Here is an 18,314-nt window from a genome sequence, read left to right on the forward strand (position 1 = left end):
CTTTATTAATGCAGCTAACATTGCTAGTTACTGCCCAACAACAAATGGTCTTCAAGGACCAATGAAGTCAATTTCACAAATACAGAATTTTGCCCCATTGCAATTTAATACCAAAAGCTGAAAATGTAATTTAAAACCATTATTCCATATTAACTGAAAGTATATGCAATAAATACTTAATAATTTAAACATATTTAATTCAAATTTTAGGTTTTGAACTTTAGTCAAACATGGGACTCAGTTGACATGCAGACCATAGAATCAGAGAATCCTGCAGTACAGAAGGAGGCCATTTGGCCCATCACGTCTGCGCTGACCACAATCCCAGGCCCTATCCCCGTAACCCCATGCATTTACCCTAGCTACTCTCCCTGACACTAAGAGGCAATTTACCAATCCACCTAACGTGCACATCTTTGGACTGTGGGAGGAAACTGAAGCATCCAGAGGAAACCCAGACAGACACAGGGAGAAAATGCAAACTCCACACTGACAGTGACCCAATCCAGAAATCGAACCCTGATCCTTGGCATTGTGAGGCAGCAGTGTTAACCACTGTGTTTACCAATCAACTGAAATGTATCAGATACTAATGCCTACTCAGCATCAACTTTCTTTTGAAAGTTGACAGAGACGTAGTTGAAGGAGGGGCATGACTTGCAACTCAACATCCCAGAATGTAGATTTGGGCCAGTGTCTGTGGGAGTTTGCACATTCTCCCTGTGCTTGCGTGGGTTTTCTCCAGGTGCTCCGGTTTCCTCCCACATCCCAAAAACGTGCTCTTAGGCTGATTGGTTAACAAATTGTCCCTAACTTAGGCGTCCCTCAATCTGGTTATAATTCCTTTATTGTGGAGTCCAATGGGCGTAGACAAAGGTCATAGGTAGAAAAGGGTACTCACAATGTTAAAATGGCAGCGTGGGCTTGTTGGGCCGAAGGGCCTGTTTCCTGTGCTGTGTTGTTCTTTGGTCCTAAAGTAATCATTCACTAACACTTATCCCTCCTGCCAGTCTTTATTTCCGAAGAGGGCGTTTTGCCCCCTCTCTGAGAAATTCTTCCTGAATCCATTCAACAATTTTCTCTCCATCCAAGCCCCTAATGCTACAGCTCTTCCAGTCAATGTTGGGGAGGTTGAAGTCTCCTCCTATTACCACCCTATATTTCTTGCAGCTATCTGTAATCTCCTTACGTATTTGCTCCTCAATTTCTCACTGGCTATTTGGGGGTCTGTAGTACAATCCTATCAAAGTGACCTTATTTTTCAGTTCTACCCATATAGATTCAGTGGACAAACACTCAGATATATCCCCTTTCAGTAGTGTCATGATGTTCTCCCTAATCAAAAATGCAACTCCCCCCACTCTCTTACCTCCTGTTCTGTCTTGCTGACAGCATGTGGCAGCACGGTGGCAACTGCTGCCTCAATGATTAGCTGCCTCAGAGCCAGGGTTTAATTCCAGCCTCGGAGCACTGTCTGTGTGGAGTTTTCACATTCTCCCTGTGTCTGCATGGGTTTCCTCCAGGAGCTCAATTTTTTCCCCACAGTCCAAAGATGTGTAGGTAGATTGACTGACCATGCTAATTTGGCCCTAGAGGCAGGGGATTAGCAGTGTAAATATGTGGGGTAATGGGAATAGAGCCTGGATGGGATTGTGTTCGGTACAGACTCAATGGGCTGAATGGGCTCCTTCTGTACTGCAGGAATTCTATGGTTATCTTCTATGATTATCTGTACCCTGGAATACTGAGCTGCCAGTCCTGCCCCTCCATTAACCATGTTTTAGTAATAGCTATAATGTACCCATATACCCATCTATGCCCTGAGTTTATCTGCCTTACCCATCAGGCCTCTTGCATTGAAATGAATGCAGTTTAATCTGGACTTCCCTTGCTCTCTGCCCTGCTTTCTCAGACCATCTGTCCTCTCGTATTTCATACACTCTCCCTGTGTTTTATTTCTCTTAGCCTTACGGGACCCATTCATTGAATTCTCCATGGTCTCTATAATCCCTTTTTGATTTTAGACTTTGGTTTCTCTGCCTTTCATCTTCTGGCGAGGCACTTTACAGCCTTCCGGTCTCAACATCGAATTCAACAACTTCAGATAATTTGCTCTACCCCTCATCGGTCCCCTTTGTTTTCATTCTTTTTTTTAAACTGTTCTCTACCTTTTATTTCTTTATTTTCTTCATTTTTCTTCCCCCACCAACTCCATCCCCTTTCCCTTAGCTTTTCTCCACCCCTGCTTCCCCTTTTCTACATTCTGCCTCTATCCCATTTCCTCCCACCCAACCCTCCCCCAACATATTCATCTAACGCAGCTTACAGCTTCTCTACCGTTTGGCCATTCACACCCATCATTCTCTCTATGGACAATTATTAGCAGTCTTTTCCCCTGATTTCTATGGCTATGACTCATTTTTCATTCCCTCCCCCTGCAATATAAATATCTCCGACTTTCTATGCCTTTTAGCTTTGACAAAGAGTCATCTGGACTCAAAACTCAGTTCATTTCTCTTGTTACAGATGCTGCTGGACCTGCTAAGATTTTCCGGCGTTTTCTTTTTTTGATCCTGGAATTCTTAGATGGTTGCAGGATACTTCTATCTGACTAGCGACCATGTCCCTCCTGCATCTGGCTATGGTAGGTTTTTTTTATTATTCATTCATTGAATATGAACAGCACTGGCTAGGCTAGTGTTTGCTTCCCATCCCTTATTACCCTCGAGAAAAAGTGATGGTAAGCCACCTTCTGGACTGCTGCTACTGTTATGTTGTGTAGATGCACCCAGCAGTGAAATTAAAAACATAGGAACTAGAAGCGGGAGTAGGCCATTCAGACCTTCGAGCTCGCTCCGCCATTCATGATCGTGGCTGATCAATATCTTGATTCCCCCTCCTTCCTATAATCACTTGATTCCTTTAACTTCAAGAGCTATATCTAATTTCTTCTTGAAATGACAAAGTTTTGGCCTCAACTACTTACTATGGTAATGAATTCCACAGATTCACAACTCCCTGGGTGAAGAAATTTCCCCTCACCTCAATTCATAGAATCCCTACAGCACAAAGAAGTCATTTGGCTCATCGAGTCTGCACCGACCACAATCCCACCCAGGCCGTACCCCCATATCCTGACATATTTCTCCATTAATCCTTCTTAACCTACGCATCTCAGGACACTAAGGGCAATTTTAACATGGCCAATCAACCTAACCTGCACATCTTTGGACTGTGGGAGGAAACCGGAGCACCCGGAGGAAACCCACACACACACGGGGAGAATGTGCAAACTCCACACAGACAGTAACGGAAGTCGGGAATCAAACCCAGGTCTCTGGAGCTGTGAAGCAGCAGTGCTAACCACTGTGCTACCCTAAAGGTTTCTAAAAGGTTTACTCCATGCTCTCTAGCTCTGGACTCCCTCAACATCAGGGACATTCTTTCTGAATCTACCCTATCTAACCCGGTTAGAATTTTACAAGTTTCTATAAGAGCATCTCACAGTTCTAAACACCAATGAGTCTTTCCTCATATGACAGACCTGCCACCCCAGGCATCAGTCTGGTAATCCTTTGTTTTACTCCCTCTATAGCAAGGATTACGTGGTAAATGGGGTGCTAATCAAACAAGCTGCTTTGTCTTGGGTGAAGTTGAGCTTCTTGAATGTTGTTGGTACTGCACATTTCCAGGCAAGTGGACAGTATTTCATCGCTGACTTGTCTTGTAAATGGTGGACAGACTTTGGGAGGTCACAACATTTCCAGCCTCTGACCTGCTGTTATAGCCACAGTATTTATACAGCTGTTCAGTTCCTGGTCATCCTTAATTGCCCTCAAACAAATGGTTCATGAAGCCAAGCAGCCACTTTCTCTACTAACCACACCTAACTGCTCCCTGTGATATTCCGATTTGTAGGGAAACCCATACCTTGATCTCAAAAATAGTTTCCTCTGTACTTTTTCCCCATGTCGACGTGAAACACATTAGTCTCGCATCCAGGTATAAATCCTGATTAGTTGTCTCGACTCCCAACTCTCTTTCACCTTTAGAACTAAATGGACAGGTTATAGAATAACCTGTTCTCAATCTGATCTTTCAGCTCCATTCTGGGACTTTGGGAAACTCAGAGTCTATTAACTGTGAACCCAACTGCTGTCTCCACCCATGAATACTATACACTATCACCCCAGTAACACAAATTGGCTTTCCTTTGATCTTCAAACACCTCAGGCCTGTTGCCAAGCAAATTTCAGACTGTGTCTTATGAACACCACCACCCACCCTACACCTCTCTCTGTTTGCCAGTTTACCTTAATTAAAGATACAATTCCAAAGTTTATCCCAAATTCCATAATTTTATAAACTTCATAATAGTAACATGTTTTGAAAATATTCTGTTCATTTTTGGGATGTGAACATTGCTGGAAAGGCAGCTTTTATTGCCCATTCCTATCTGCCAAGCAGGTAGTGATAAGCTGCTTTGTGAACTGCTGCCGTCCACAAGGTCTTGGTACATCTACAATGTAGTGAGGGAGGGAGTTCTAGGATTTAGACCCAGTGAAGATCAAGAAACAGCAATACATTTCCAAATAAGGATGGTATGTGACTTGACAGAGGTCCTTGTAGGTAATGATGGTCCCACATATCTGCTGCTCCTCTTCTAGGGAATGGATGCTGCAATTGTGAAGGTACTCTAAAGGAGCCCTGGGAAGTTGCAACAGTGCATCTTGTAGATGTTATTTATACATGATTGCCACTGTGCACTACTGCTGGAGGGGACAAATGTTCAAAGTGGAGGACAGGGTGAAAATCAAGCAGGTTGTTTTATCCTGGATGGTATTGATCTTCTTGAGTGCTGTTGGAGATGCGTTCATCCAAGTAAGTGGATAGTATTCCATCGCACACAGATAATGGACTGACTTTGCAAATTGACAAAGTAAGTTATTCATTACAGAATTCCCAGCCTCTGACCTGTTCTTGCAGCTGCAGTATTTAAATGGCTGGTCAAGTCAAGCTTCTGGTCAACGATAGTCTGAAAATGTTGATGGTGAGGGATTCAGTGATGATAATACCACTGACTGTCAAGAGGACAGAATTAAGTTTCACCTGCTGGATACGATCATTTCTCGTTACTTGTCACTTACAAAACCATAAATGAACAGATTGCTTTAGTTCCATTCTCAATACTTCAGAAACTAAGTATTGTGCAATCAACAAACATCCCCTGTCATTCTAACTTCCCCTTTGAAATTCATGTTTGGACCATGGCTGTGATGAGGTTTGATGCCAAGTGGCTCGGCCAAACAGAGCATCGATCAGCAGAATATTGGTGACCAAGTCTGCTTGAAAGTGCCTTCCATCACTTCGCTGAAGATTAAGAGCAGATTTATAGAGGAGTAATTGGCAAAATTGGATTTGTGCTGCTTTTTCTGGACACATCTTGGCAATTATCAACTTGGACAGGTAGATCAAGTAGTGTAAGCAAGAGTGCAGTGGTAAGATAGGGAAAAGGGCAATTATTAGCATGTTTTTAATTTAGTCAATATTGGATTTGAGAGAGGCAGAAACATAACTATTCTTAAAAAAAAGGGGAACAGCGTATGGAAATTTGCACAACTTGACATATCTCACTGAAATAGGATGAGGCGTGGAAAAAGGGTGAAAAGGTTGTGTGGAACTACAAACGGAGATTGGACTTTTTGAAGTAAAACTATATTTTTGCTGACTGCTTACTGATAGCTAGTCATCTAAATTTGAACTGCCTTCTTATTAAATACTTGATCATGTAAAACATTTCACTAACAGCTCACACATCACTCACAGACAGTGGTTGCTTCACTTTTGCTGCTACGTGGATGTTGCAAAATAACCTCCATAAGATTCAAGTGGCTATTTCCATAAGGAGATTGATTGCATAATTCAGTCAGTCTTGAGCAAATTTCTCTACAATTAGGATTCGAGCGAACATGTTTTCACTTTGTAACAGTGTTTATACCAGATATTAAATGCAGAAATAGAAATTTTAAAAATTCTTTGTTGGTAAAACACCATTTGTTGCCCATCTTGAACTGAGTGGCAGTTACGATTCAGCCACATTGCTGTGAAACTAGAATCCCATGCAGGCCAGACCAGGAAAGGCTGATCGGCTTCTTTCCAAAAGAACATCAGTGAACCAGATAGGTTTTTAATGACAATCTGTGAGTGTTTAATGGTCACCCTTACTGTAATTTTTATTATATTTAAATTCTATCAGCTGCCATGGTGCAATTTGAAACCCTGTTTCCAGAGCATTAGTCTAGGATCACTTGTCCAGTGACATCACCATTAAGACACGATCTCCCTGTTCGCGAACCATGCAAGTGCTAACATGTTATGAAGAAAACATGCACTGTGAAGTTAGTGTTCAAATACCTTTCATGAGAGTTTTTGTATAGGAAGTTCTCCTGCTGTAATCAGCTTAGTGGTCACTAGAATTCAGCATTCCAGAGATTGAGTGCTTTGGGCACACTTACCAGTTTTGTAGAGTTATTACAGGCAATCTCCAACAATCAAACCGTCAGTTTCAGAGAAGCACACTTACAGCATAAAACCAAGGCGAGTCAATATGATTGAAATGCCTGTCACTACACATCTCAAGCATCTGGAAATATTACAACACATAATTTCTGTTTTTATCAATAATTGACAGAACAAACTCTGCTTCTCCAGTGTATATACTACATACATTCTAATCAGTCATGTCATGCCATTATCAACTGTGACCCTGTTCCGTCTGTCTTATATAACTAATACTTATGGGGCTGACTATAGCCCTAAAAATTAATTTCATAAGTTAAGGGCTCTTGGACATGTGCAATTTAATATTTTTACATTGTAAACTTAAGTTCCCATCATTCAAAAAGACTTGTTTGTCTCTAATATTGAAACTCTCCCATCATTTACCTCATCAACCAAGTCAATTCTCCTCCAGAGCTCTCCCTGCCTTATCCTGGAGTAAAATCTTGTTCTACTTTCTTTCCTGTCTCCCAACATGCCCTCTTTGAACTCATCTTGTCCATGTCTGTTTCTTCAGCCTTAAGCCCACTAAACTGATCAACATTCAATCCCTCTGGCTATCAAACAAGTTGTGATTTTAAGTGATTCTCTCCCCGCTCCTCTCCACAATACCCCCACACGTCCAGTACTGTTTTTCACTCTTTCAAAATAAACATCATTTTCATGTCTGATCATAGTGCATTGCTTGTCCTTCCTACTGTCTTTGACAATAGAACACACCATCTTCCTCCAATATCGCTCTTCCATTGTACAACTCAATAGATCTACTCTTGCTTTGATGTAGCAGCAGCAGACAGTCACCTCCAGAGTCCTTCAACTTTCTCATCGACAGTCACATCTTTTGTAGACTTAGTTCCAATCTTGGACTTACATATATACTTGCTTTTACTCACCAACCAATTGGCAAACAAAACACATTTTAAGACCTGGTTCTCATCATTTCAGGAAAATTTGAAACTCTGCGATTTGCAATTGAAGAAGAGTAGCCTATTTAAAAAGAACTGCCATAAAGCGCAATACCATATTTCAGTTTAATATACAAACTTTGGACTATCACCTAAAAATATACAGGTGAATAATTCTTTTTGGGGCGTAATCATAGTAACTATACATCAGAAGATTTAAATAGTTGTAAATGTATTATACAAACCACAACTTGAGTTTTAAATAGAATTTCACTACAGAGTAGTCAAACAGCCTTAGTAGCAAAGAAGTGGTCATTAAAGCTCGTGTTCATCACTACAATCTTCATAGAGACCAATTTTTAAAAAGAAATATAAATTTACATAGTTGCAAGGATGAGAAAAGATTTCACAATTTGAAACTTTTACCGTAACAGAAGACTATATCTTAGGTTTACCCATCCCGCCTCTGGATTGTTAAAGTGTGGACATACTATCAAAGATGCGGGTCAGGACCCTGTGGAAGTTCTGATGTGTGGATCTATGTGGAAATTGCCCCGGACATTTCAACTTCTGATGAACAATTTCGCTGCTCCCTGGAACCCTCCTCAAATGCCAACGACAGAGCTGGAGTCAGAGAATTCAGAAAGTTCTGCAGCAGTTAGCTAGGTAGTTACTCAGAAAATCTTACGAACACATTAATATCTATTCTAACATATGGGTTACTACACAAGTGATACACCCTTCCCCCCTGTCAATCACCTCCCCCCAACTCACTAAACAGTATCTAGTGCTCAGAGGCGTGACTTGTCTTCCCCTAACTCTTCTCCGTTCCGACAGAGTGCCATGATGAACTCTGCACTGCAACCTTCTATTCTGGTCACCTTCTCCCCCTACACTCAACGAGATAATCCATCAAATTTCTAGCCCTCTTCAGCACTGAAGAGTCATATGGACTCCGAATGTCAACTCCACTTCTCTCTCCACAGATGCTGACAGACCTGCAAAGTTTTCATTTGCATTATATAGTAAACCTCAGCCAAAGGGATGAAAGCATGCATGTCTGGGAACATGGGGACACTCACTGTGAGCCCAGGAGTCAAGGTGTAAACGGTCTGTATTGTAGTTGCTGTGCCTGTGTAAAGTTTTACCTCGTTGTTGTTTAAATAAATCACTCCATGGTTACAGCAGCTTCCTCGATACCTCATGCATTGGCGATGAGAATAAATTGGACTACAATTGTGACTTACAGAAGCCAAGGGGAAAGAGTCTGCCATCGCAGGTCTCCAAAGGAAAGAGGTCTCTGCAGTAACCATGAATGAAAAATAATACCACTAATTAGGAAAATTCAATCCTTTTGACCAAGGATGTGAAGACTGGGACCAATACATTGAGAGGCTGCAGTATTTGTTCATGGCTAATGATATTATTGGGAAAGACGAACAAAAACTCATCTTACTTATGGTATGCAGACTTGAAAGAATTAAAAATTACACAAGTTTAAAAATCACAAACTGCAAGCAGTCACAAACATAAAGCGATATGCAGATGACAGGTTTTGATTAAAGTAAGTCCAGTTAAGGCTCATGGACTATCTAATCAAAAGAAGAAACAACATAGAGGTTAAGGTACCATTGATTAGAGATGTAGCTATCATTTCTTGATGATATAAGTTTTAATTGGCCATTATACCCTGATGTATGCATGATATAACCATAACTATGATTGGATAGAGATAAATTCTATTCCGTTATTGATATATGCTAATTATTTGTAATCAAAGCTGAGCCTTGAATTACCTTTTTTTTCTGATTTTTCACTCTGAATGCCTTGGGGCTGCACAGTGTCACAGTGGTGGGGCAGCACAGTGGTTAGCACTGCTGCCTCACAGTGCCAGGGACCCAGGTTCGATTCTCAGCTTGGGTCACTGTCTGTATGGAGTTTGCACATTCTCCTCATGTCTGCATGGGTTTCCTCTGGGTGCCCCAGCTTCCTCCCACAGTCCAAAGATGTGCCGATTAGGTGGATTGGCCATTCTAAATTGCCCCTTAGTGTCAGGGGGACTATCTAAGGTAAATACATGGGGTTATGGTAGTAGGGCCCAGGTGAGATTGTGGAAGGTACAGACTCAATGGGCCAAATAGCCTCCTTCTGCACTGTAGGATTCTATGATTGGACATTCAGGTCCTGTAGCTGGTTATAGTAAAGATCATCTTGAAACCACTCTTACTTTGTTTGGCTACTTAAGGGGAACAATAGTTTTTAAATACAACAAGAAAACCAATGTAACAGCCCTTAACAGGAGTCCAGACTTGTAACCTCATTTAAAGTTCAACTTCTCCAAAGGTTCCAGGTCAGGTGGTGGCGTTAGTAAAAGAGCATTATAACTGCAGACCCTCTTACTACATTGCAAGGCGATCAATTTAATTGAATCCAGAGGAGACAATTTCTGCATTTACTACAAGACTTTGTCAAACAGCTGAGCATTATGAATTTGGTTCTTCATCAAGTGACATGTTACGCAGTCGTTTGGCTTGCAGCATTAATAAGCTGAATATCCAAAGGAAGTTTCACAACACCAGGTTAAAGTCCAACAAGTTTATTTGCTAACACAAGCCACTAGATTTCAGAGCGCTGCCCCTTCATCAGGTAACTGAAGTCGATGACTATCTCCTTCGTTTTATTGACATTGAGGAAGAGATTATTGTTATCACACCAGTTCTCTAGATTTTCTGTCTCTTTCCCGTAGTCTGTCTCATTGTTTGAGATCCAACCCAACTGAAGGAGATAGTCATCGATATAGAGATACATCTTCTGAGAAAGTAGAGGCATTGATGGGCTTTCTTAACTACAGTGTTGGCATGGGGGGACCAGGACAGGTTGTTGGCGATCAGGACACCTAAAAACTTGAAGCTCTCGACCTTTCTACTTCGTCCCCATTGATGTAGATAGGGGCATGTTCTCCTTTATGCTTCCTGAAGTTGATAACAATCGCCTTCATTTGTTGATATTGAGGGACAGATTATTGTTGCCACACCAGTTTACCAAATTCTCTACTTCATTCCTGTACTCTGTCTCGTCATTGTTTGAGATCCGACCTACTACGGTAGTGTCGTCAGCAACTTTGAAAATCAAGTTGGCGGGTAATTTGGCCACACAGTCATAGGTGTGTAAGTAGTATAGCAGGGGGCTGAGAACAGCCTTATGGGGCATTGGTATTGGGGATGATCGTGAAGGAGATGTTGTTGCCTATCCTTACTGATCGTGGTCTGTGGGTTAGGGAGTTCAGGATCCAGTCACAGAGGGAGGAGCTGAGGCCCAGGCCACAGAGTTTGGAAATGAGTTTTGTAGGAATAATGGTGTTTAAGGCTGAGTTGTAGTCAATAAATAGGAGTCTGACATAGGTGTCTTTGTTATCTAGGTGATCCAGGGTGGAGTGCGGGGCCAGGGAGATGGCGTCTGCTGTGGACCTTTTGCGGCGGTAGGCAAACAGTAGTGGATCCAGGTGGTCCGGGAGGCCGGAAATGATTTGTGCCATGACTAACATTTTGAAGCACTTCATAATGGTGGATGTCAGCTACTGGATGATATCCATTAACGTACACTGCTTGGCTTTTCTTTGGTACTGGGATGACGGTCGTCTTCTTGAAGCAGATGATTTCTATGGTTCTACAATATTGAGACAATTTTGAGATTTGGATAATCATCTTTAGAGGAAGAATTCCAGAATTTTGTACTAACCAACAGTCTCCCGCACATCCACACTGCATCCCATTACCTGGGCTCAAATGGCTAGCAGAAAGAGCGGTACAAACCTTTAAATTGCAATTTTAAAAAAGCCAGATAGGCCACTGCAATTTAAGCTGGCCAATTTCTTTCTTTCTGAAGGGCCTGTTCCTCTGCTGTACTGTTCTTTGTTCTTACATGTTAAAGTGAACTTGAAGAACTTTTAAATCAGCTGAGCTCATTTAGAAACAGAATGAAATCCAGAAAAATGTGTGTTGGGAAAAAACACCTATTCCAATCAGCACAAAGATATTGTGTGCGCACCATCCTTTCACTGCTCAGGAATTTCCCTCAAAGATGCAAAGTCAAAATAGGTATACGTATAACAGCATAAGTTAAAAAATAACACCTGAGTACTTGTTAAGTGATAACTACCTGATGATCAATGCGATAATCAGAAAAAGACAAGCTTACAATTTGGATGGGATATTTCAATTGAGGGCACTTATTTTTTTAAAAATCCTTATGAACTTACAAACATATAGTATAGTGCTCTCGGTCATGGATGTATGTTTTGAGTCCACCAATATTCTAAAAATTGAGGACTTCAATGCCAAATTACCACGTTAGATCTCAGTTACGCCTACCAGCAGCTGGAGTACCACACAAAGGATTACGTCAGTACACCCTTTTACCCTTTGGAATCTCACCGGCATGTGTCATTTTCCAGAATATAATCAAAAGTTTATTTCAAGGCATTCCAAAGTCATGGTGTACCTGGATCATGTTCTAATTATGGGAGCGTCTCTTGAGGAACATAGGACAAACTTAGAGGAGGTTCGAAGATTTAAAGAAGCAGTCATCTATTTGAAACGAAAAATTGCATTTTCCAGGTGGATGAAGGTACATACTTGGGCTTCGGGTTAGACAATAAAGGTCTATATCCTTTGGAGGATAAGATTAAAGGCATTAAGGGATTGGCGCAGCCTAAAAATTTCTCCTAGGACTGGTGAATTACTTTAAAAGATTCTGACACAACATACCTACAATTTTAGCCCCACTTCAACTTTTGAAGAAGCATCAGAGATGGAAATGGAGAGAAGCACAAAAAAAGAGGCATTTGCAAAGATAAAGCACACTTAACAGCCGTTGGCAGTGTTTGTACACTTTGATTCAAATAAACATTAAGGGGTTATGGTGATACGTCACAGATATGGAGTGGGAGTAAATATCTGATAGAGTAGGGAGGCATTTGTGTCAAGAATTTTATCAGATGTTGAGTCGGGTGATAATTTATGCAAGGAAGGTATTTTGTCTATGTATACATATATATAGTAGATATTTCACACCATTGTATTAAATCACAAGTCATTGTTGGGTTTACTCTGCAAGGTGCAGATATGGGCTTTATTGCTAGCTGCATACAGCTACTCTACTCTTGGCATAGGCCAGGAACACAAATATCAAATGTGGACATGTTCAGCTGCTTCCCTCTGCTGCAAACAGTACCATCACTACCTATACCACAAGAAATTGTGTTACCGTTGCATCTGATGGAGACTTTGATGGTCTCAGCTACATTTAAAATTTGGACTGAAAGAGACCCAATGTTGTTAAGAGTATGGTGATGCAAAGATGGTGATGAGATAAGTCAGAGCAAATTAGACCTTTCCAACAGCACAGGATGGAGATATTATCTGAGCACAGCATGTTATTGTGGGAGGCTCATGTTATGGTGCCACCCTAGGGGCAACAACTTTTATTACAGGAATTGCATGATGCTCATCCCGGACAAAGTAGGATGAAAGCACTAGCCCAAATTTACGATTGATGGCCATTGATAAAGAAAGCAAAAAAATGGTCAGTAGGAAGCGTAGTGGAGAACATGCCCTGTCTACATCAAAGGGGACGAAGTAGAAATGTTCGAGAGCTTCAAGTTTTTAATTGTCCAGATCACCAACAACCTGTCCTGGTTCCTCCCATGCTGACACTATAGTTAAGAAAGTTCACCAATGCCTCTACTTTCTCAGAAGATTAAGAAAATTAGTCATGTCAACAACGACTCACAGCAACTTCTCCGGATGCACCATAGGAAGCATTCTTTTTGGTTGTATTACAACTTGGTATGGCTCTGCTCTGCCCAAGATTGTAAGAAACTACAAAAGGTTGCGAATGTAGACTAATCCTTCATGCAAACCAGCCTCCCCTCCATTGACTCTGTCTACACTTCCAGCTGCCTCAACAAAGCAGCCAGCATAATTAAGGATGCCATGCACCCAGACATACTCTCTTCCACTTTCTTCCATTGGGAAAAAGACAAAAATCTGAGGTCCTGTGTCAACTGACATTCAATAACTCCTTCCCTGCTGTCATCAGATTTGAATGATCTATTTCACACTAAATTGATTTTTCTCTACATCCTAGCTATGACTGTAACACTACATTCTGCACTCTCTTTGAATGGTATGCTTTGTCTGTATAGCGTGCACAAAACAATATTTTTCACTGATAATACATGTGACAACAATAAATCAAATCAAAGAGCTGTGAAACCCAGAAGTCATTGATGCCACTGGCAAATATGCATCCATGGGAGTGGCTGGGTCCGCCATGCTCAATACTGCACACAGACTTCACAGGATTGTTCATGGGACATATGTTCCTCATCCTGGTTGATGCTCATTCTAAATGGTTGATGGCTAATTAATGGAAGACCACAATAGCCACAGCCACCACTGATAAGTAGCAGTTGATTTTCTGCTATCCATGGCATCCCAAAGGTCTTCGTGTCAGACAATGGCACAGCATTGACAGCAGACGAGTTTCAAAAATTTAAGTCAAACGGTAAATGCCACATTTGGTCTGCCTCTTACCGCCCAGCTTCCAACGGTTTATCATAATAACCTGGACAAACATTCAAATCGTCTATGAAAAAGCATAGGCCACTGACTTTATGTTTGACAAGTTTTTTGTTGTCATATAGTACTACACCAAATGCAATCACAGGGGTTACACCAACTGAAGTACTGATGGGATGCTCCTTATGAAGATCTGGTGTTTCCAGATTTGGTGGGAGGGTGGAGGCCAGGCAAGCGTCCCAGAAAGAAAACCATGACCCAAGTGGATGATTTAGTTATGGCCAGGAATGTGACAGCTGGACCAACATGGGCAGCCAGCAAAGTTGGAGAAAGAACAGGATGCATCTCCTAGGCTGTAGAAGTACAGGCCATTGTGTAAAAACGCATGCGGGTCTGAAGAGAGTTGGGCCTATCACAGGGGAACAACAGGTATGTCCTACGGTACGGTTGTGCCCTGCTGTGGGCTCATGTTTGCCAGTTGCTGATCCAGGGATTCTTGTTGTTAATGTGAAGCTGAGGCAACCCACGAATTCCAAAGCTGAGGAGGCAGTAGCTATTGAGGAGGATGTCAACTTCAGATAGATAGATGAACTGCCTTTTGCAGCTGTCTGCCCAGATTTTTTTACTCTCAGAAGTACCCAGTATGGAGTTGAGAGTCCAAAAATCTCCAGATTGATTGACTGACTTTGTTTTGAGTTTTCCCTTGGGTGTCCCTGATTTCTTGTTGTGCCCTGCTTGCCTATGTTCATTGACATTCTTTTTGTTTCATTGATAGGTGGACTGAGGGGCTAGGGGGAAAGAAATGTGGCAATGTGATCCCTTTAAGGGGTGATCCTTTGAGGGCTACATAGCTGGCCCGACCCTATGGAGAGGCCATACGGAAGCCAAGCCAACCATGAGAAGGAGCACATATTCTGGAGCAGGGAGGAACCTCAGTTGGAGCCAGAGAGAAGAAAATAGACATATATTCCAGCTTTGTCAGACCCATATTTGTATGCATATATAGTTGTTAATAAATCAATTATTGCTTGAAGCCACAATGAGTTGCCTTCAAAATTACTAGTTACTCTCATTTAGGACAAATTAAATTAATTGGTACTAACACACATCATGACTTAAAATGAATATTATTTGCCAATTGAATGCAAGCATAGACCTGGCTTGACTGGCAGCACTCATTTTTATCAACTCCCACTAAAAAGTCACCATAGTTCCAGGAGACCATCCATATTGGTCAAGGTGTTTCATTTTAAATTAGACAATAAACCAAGGTCTGTTTGCCAGCTAGATGTGGAGATGCCAGTGTTGGACTGGGGTAAACACGGTAAGAAGTCTCACAACACCAGGTTAAAGTCCAACCAATTTATTTGATAGCTTTCGGGGTTTGCTCCTTCGTCAGGTGAGTGGAGAGTGCCAGCTAGATGGACAGAAAATATATATAGTAATGTTTGAAAGTTGATCTCTCTCACTGACCAGACCACAATTCCCTGCAACAGTCACTAACAGTTGATTCCATTGTTATTTGGTGGACCTCTATGCAAATTGTCTGCTTCATATGGCCAATATTATTAAACTAATCCATCATCTGTAAAGTGTTTAGTTAGTTCCAATAAATCACCTGCAATGGGAACACACATTGTCACCCAGACGTTGTGACACTGGGGAGGCTGGAATGCATCATTGCCCCTGGGAATATCACTTTAATCTGCTAGATTTTCTTTAAAGCTTTTTTAATGCTACAGTGGTTCTTCATCTTTGGCAATCTTTCAGTTGGGTAAAAAGAGACATAAATTTAAGTTCTTAAATGTAGAACTTCTGTAACTCCACTGCAGTTATTGCTTCAATCAACAAACCAAAGAGCCTTCCACAAATAAATTACTGAATTTAAGTAAATACATTGAAGGTGCAGAAAGTTTTCACCTTGACCTGGAAGCTACATTTGCCACTGCGAACTGCTTCTTCATCAGTCTGCCACTGGTGTGGTCGGCTTGATTCTGGAACATAGATGTCTTTCTTACGCCTGAAGCTCTGTCGTAGCTTGTTCATTTTTGACCACTCACTTCCTACCAAAGGGAAAAAAAATGCATGTTAACTTGCGGCCCACTGAACATATTATGTTATTACTTTTTCCTGACAACAGTCACCCTACCACCAGAACAAATTACTTCTTAATGTGATGAACAGAAAATCAAGACTTTATTTTGTTAATGAATCAAAATCATATTCCATTATGACAGTGCCAATTAATCAAAGAAAGCAAATTACTCATCTAATCTTCAAAATCAACTTAACCAATTTCTCATTGCACAACCTGAACCAATATCATACATACATATGGACAACAAATATAATCACACATGCGAAGTTCCCAGCAAAGTGTTCACATTGTAGCAAATATATTTTCTCTAAAACAAAGAGATCTTTCCCCTATTCCCTTGCTTTTGTCTTCAGTGGATTTTCACAGTAACTTCATTGCAGTTTTAGTGCAAGCCTACTTGCAACACTAATAAATAAACTAAACTTTTCTGGCATCTCACACAGCATCCAGTCCACCTGCTTCCAACACTGCTACTGAATCATGAAAAGCAATTCCATTGTGAAGGAACCAGAGGATCAGTCCTTAATAGATGTCCTTGGAAAGCAGGAACCAAGAGTGATTTTTCCTGCCTACTGCAGTGCTGTCAACTCTGGTTTGAAATACCTGAACAGTAGAGTCAAAAATGACTCCAATGACCATTCCTTCCTGTACAGAAATATACTGGCTTCATGTGGGCCAAAATACAACCACAGGCATAAATACCTCCGCCAAGGCACAAATCATCGTTCTACTCTATTGTGCCATTTTTACAGCATTTTCCTGAAATAAATTCCGTGGGGTGAATGGTAGAAAAAATGGTGATCAGATGGATGATTTATATCTGCAATGAACTGAGACATTGTGCAAGTCCTTCCTTCTTTCAAAATTAAATGAGGACCTTTGAGATGCAGATTTGATTTTAAAAAAAGGTTTATGCCACAAATAATAACCAGCACCCAATGTTCAGGCAAAGTTTGCTTTTCCCTTCAAAACTGATTTAATTGCCAGCCAGCCTCTCAAACACCCCATTCCTTTCAAAATAAGTTCCTATTCCTCACCAAGGTCCTAGAGCAGGTGATTGCCACCCTGTTTTCCCTCAGTGATTACAAGCATGGAATGAAATCCCACAGCATTCAGCACAACTCACCACATCAGTCAGCCCCAGCTTTGTCCACTCTATCCCACTTCCCTTTCAAATCAGGTCTATCAATAAGAGAAGGACTTTAATTGCTGGGAAACATTGAAGTGCAGCTTGACCGTTCGTAAATACAGTACGAGTAAAAGTGAAGTAAAATGAGCATTATTTTCCCCTAGCCTTTCTCCCATCTCTTTAAGGTGATAAGTCTCTGAATTTCATGGTTGTTAATAGAACATAGAACATTACAGCGCAGAACAGGCCCTTCGGCCCACAATGTTGCGCCGACCAGTTACAAAAACAATGACCCACTAGCCTATACCAATCCCTTTTCATCCATAAACCTATCCATAGATCTCTTAAACGCCCCCAAACTAGGCGCATTTACAACTGCAGCAGGCAGGGCATTCCAATCCCTCACCACCCGCTGGGTAAAGAACCTACCCCTGACATCCGTCCTGTAGCTACCCCCCCTTAATTTAAAGCCATGCCCCCTCGTGCTAGATTTCTCCATCCGAGGAAAAAGGCTATCACTATCCACCCTATCTAAACCTCTAATCATCTTATATGTTTCAATAAGATCCCCTCTTAGCCGCCTTCTTTCCAACGAAAACAACCCTAAATCCCTCAGTCTCTCCTCATAGGACCTCCCCACCATACCAGGCAACATCCTAGTAAACCTCCTCTGCACCCTCTCCAAAGCCTCCACATCCTTCTTGTAATGTGGGGACCAGAACTGCACACAGTACTCCAAGTGCGGCCGCACCAGAGTAGTGTACAGTTGCAACATGACGCTGCGACTCCTAAATTCAATCCCCCTACCAATAAACGCCAAGACACCGTATGCCTTCTTAACAACCTTATCTACTTGATTCCCAACTTTCAGGGATCTATGTACACATACACCTAGACCCCTCTGTTCATCCACACTATTCAAAGTCCTCCCGTTAGCCCTATACTCGACACATCTGTTGCTCCTACCAAAGTGAATTACCTCACACTTCTCCGCATTAAATTCCATCCGCCACCTCTCGGCCCAGCTCTGCAACCTATCTAAG

At 41.6% G+C, this 18,314-nt stretch overlaps 1 protein-coding gene across 9 annotated transcripts in view; it reads right to left on the reverse strand.

Moving 5' to 3' along the window:
• Positions 1-18,314, reverse strand: part of numb (NUMB endocytic adaptor protein) — a 208,858-nt gene that overhangs the window by 87,024 nt on the left and 103,520 nt on the right. For all 9 annotated transcript variants that reach the window (XM_080202929.1, XM_080202927.1, XM_080202935.1 and 6 more), the window contains exon 2: positions 15,965-16,107. In XM_080202929.1, coding sequence (XP_080059055.1) covers positions 15,965-16,090 — 126 coding nt within the window. In that variant the 5' untranslated portion in view covers positions 16,091-16,107. The remainder of the gene's footprint in view (positions 1-15,964; positions 16,108-18,314) is intronic.

The sequence above is a fragment of the Carcharhinus amblyrhynchos genome, chromosome 14 (genome assembly GCF_965287045.1).
Source record: "Carcharhinus amblyrhynchos chromosome 14, sCarAmb.v2.hapA, whole genome shotgun sequence".
NCBI classification, from domain to species: Eukaryota; Metazoa; Chordata; class Chondrichthyes; order Carcharhiniformes; family Carcharhinidae; genus Carcharhinus; species Carcharhinus amblyrhynchos.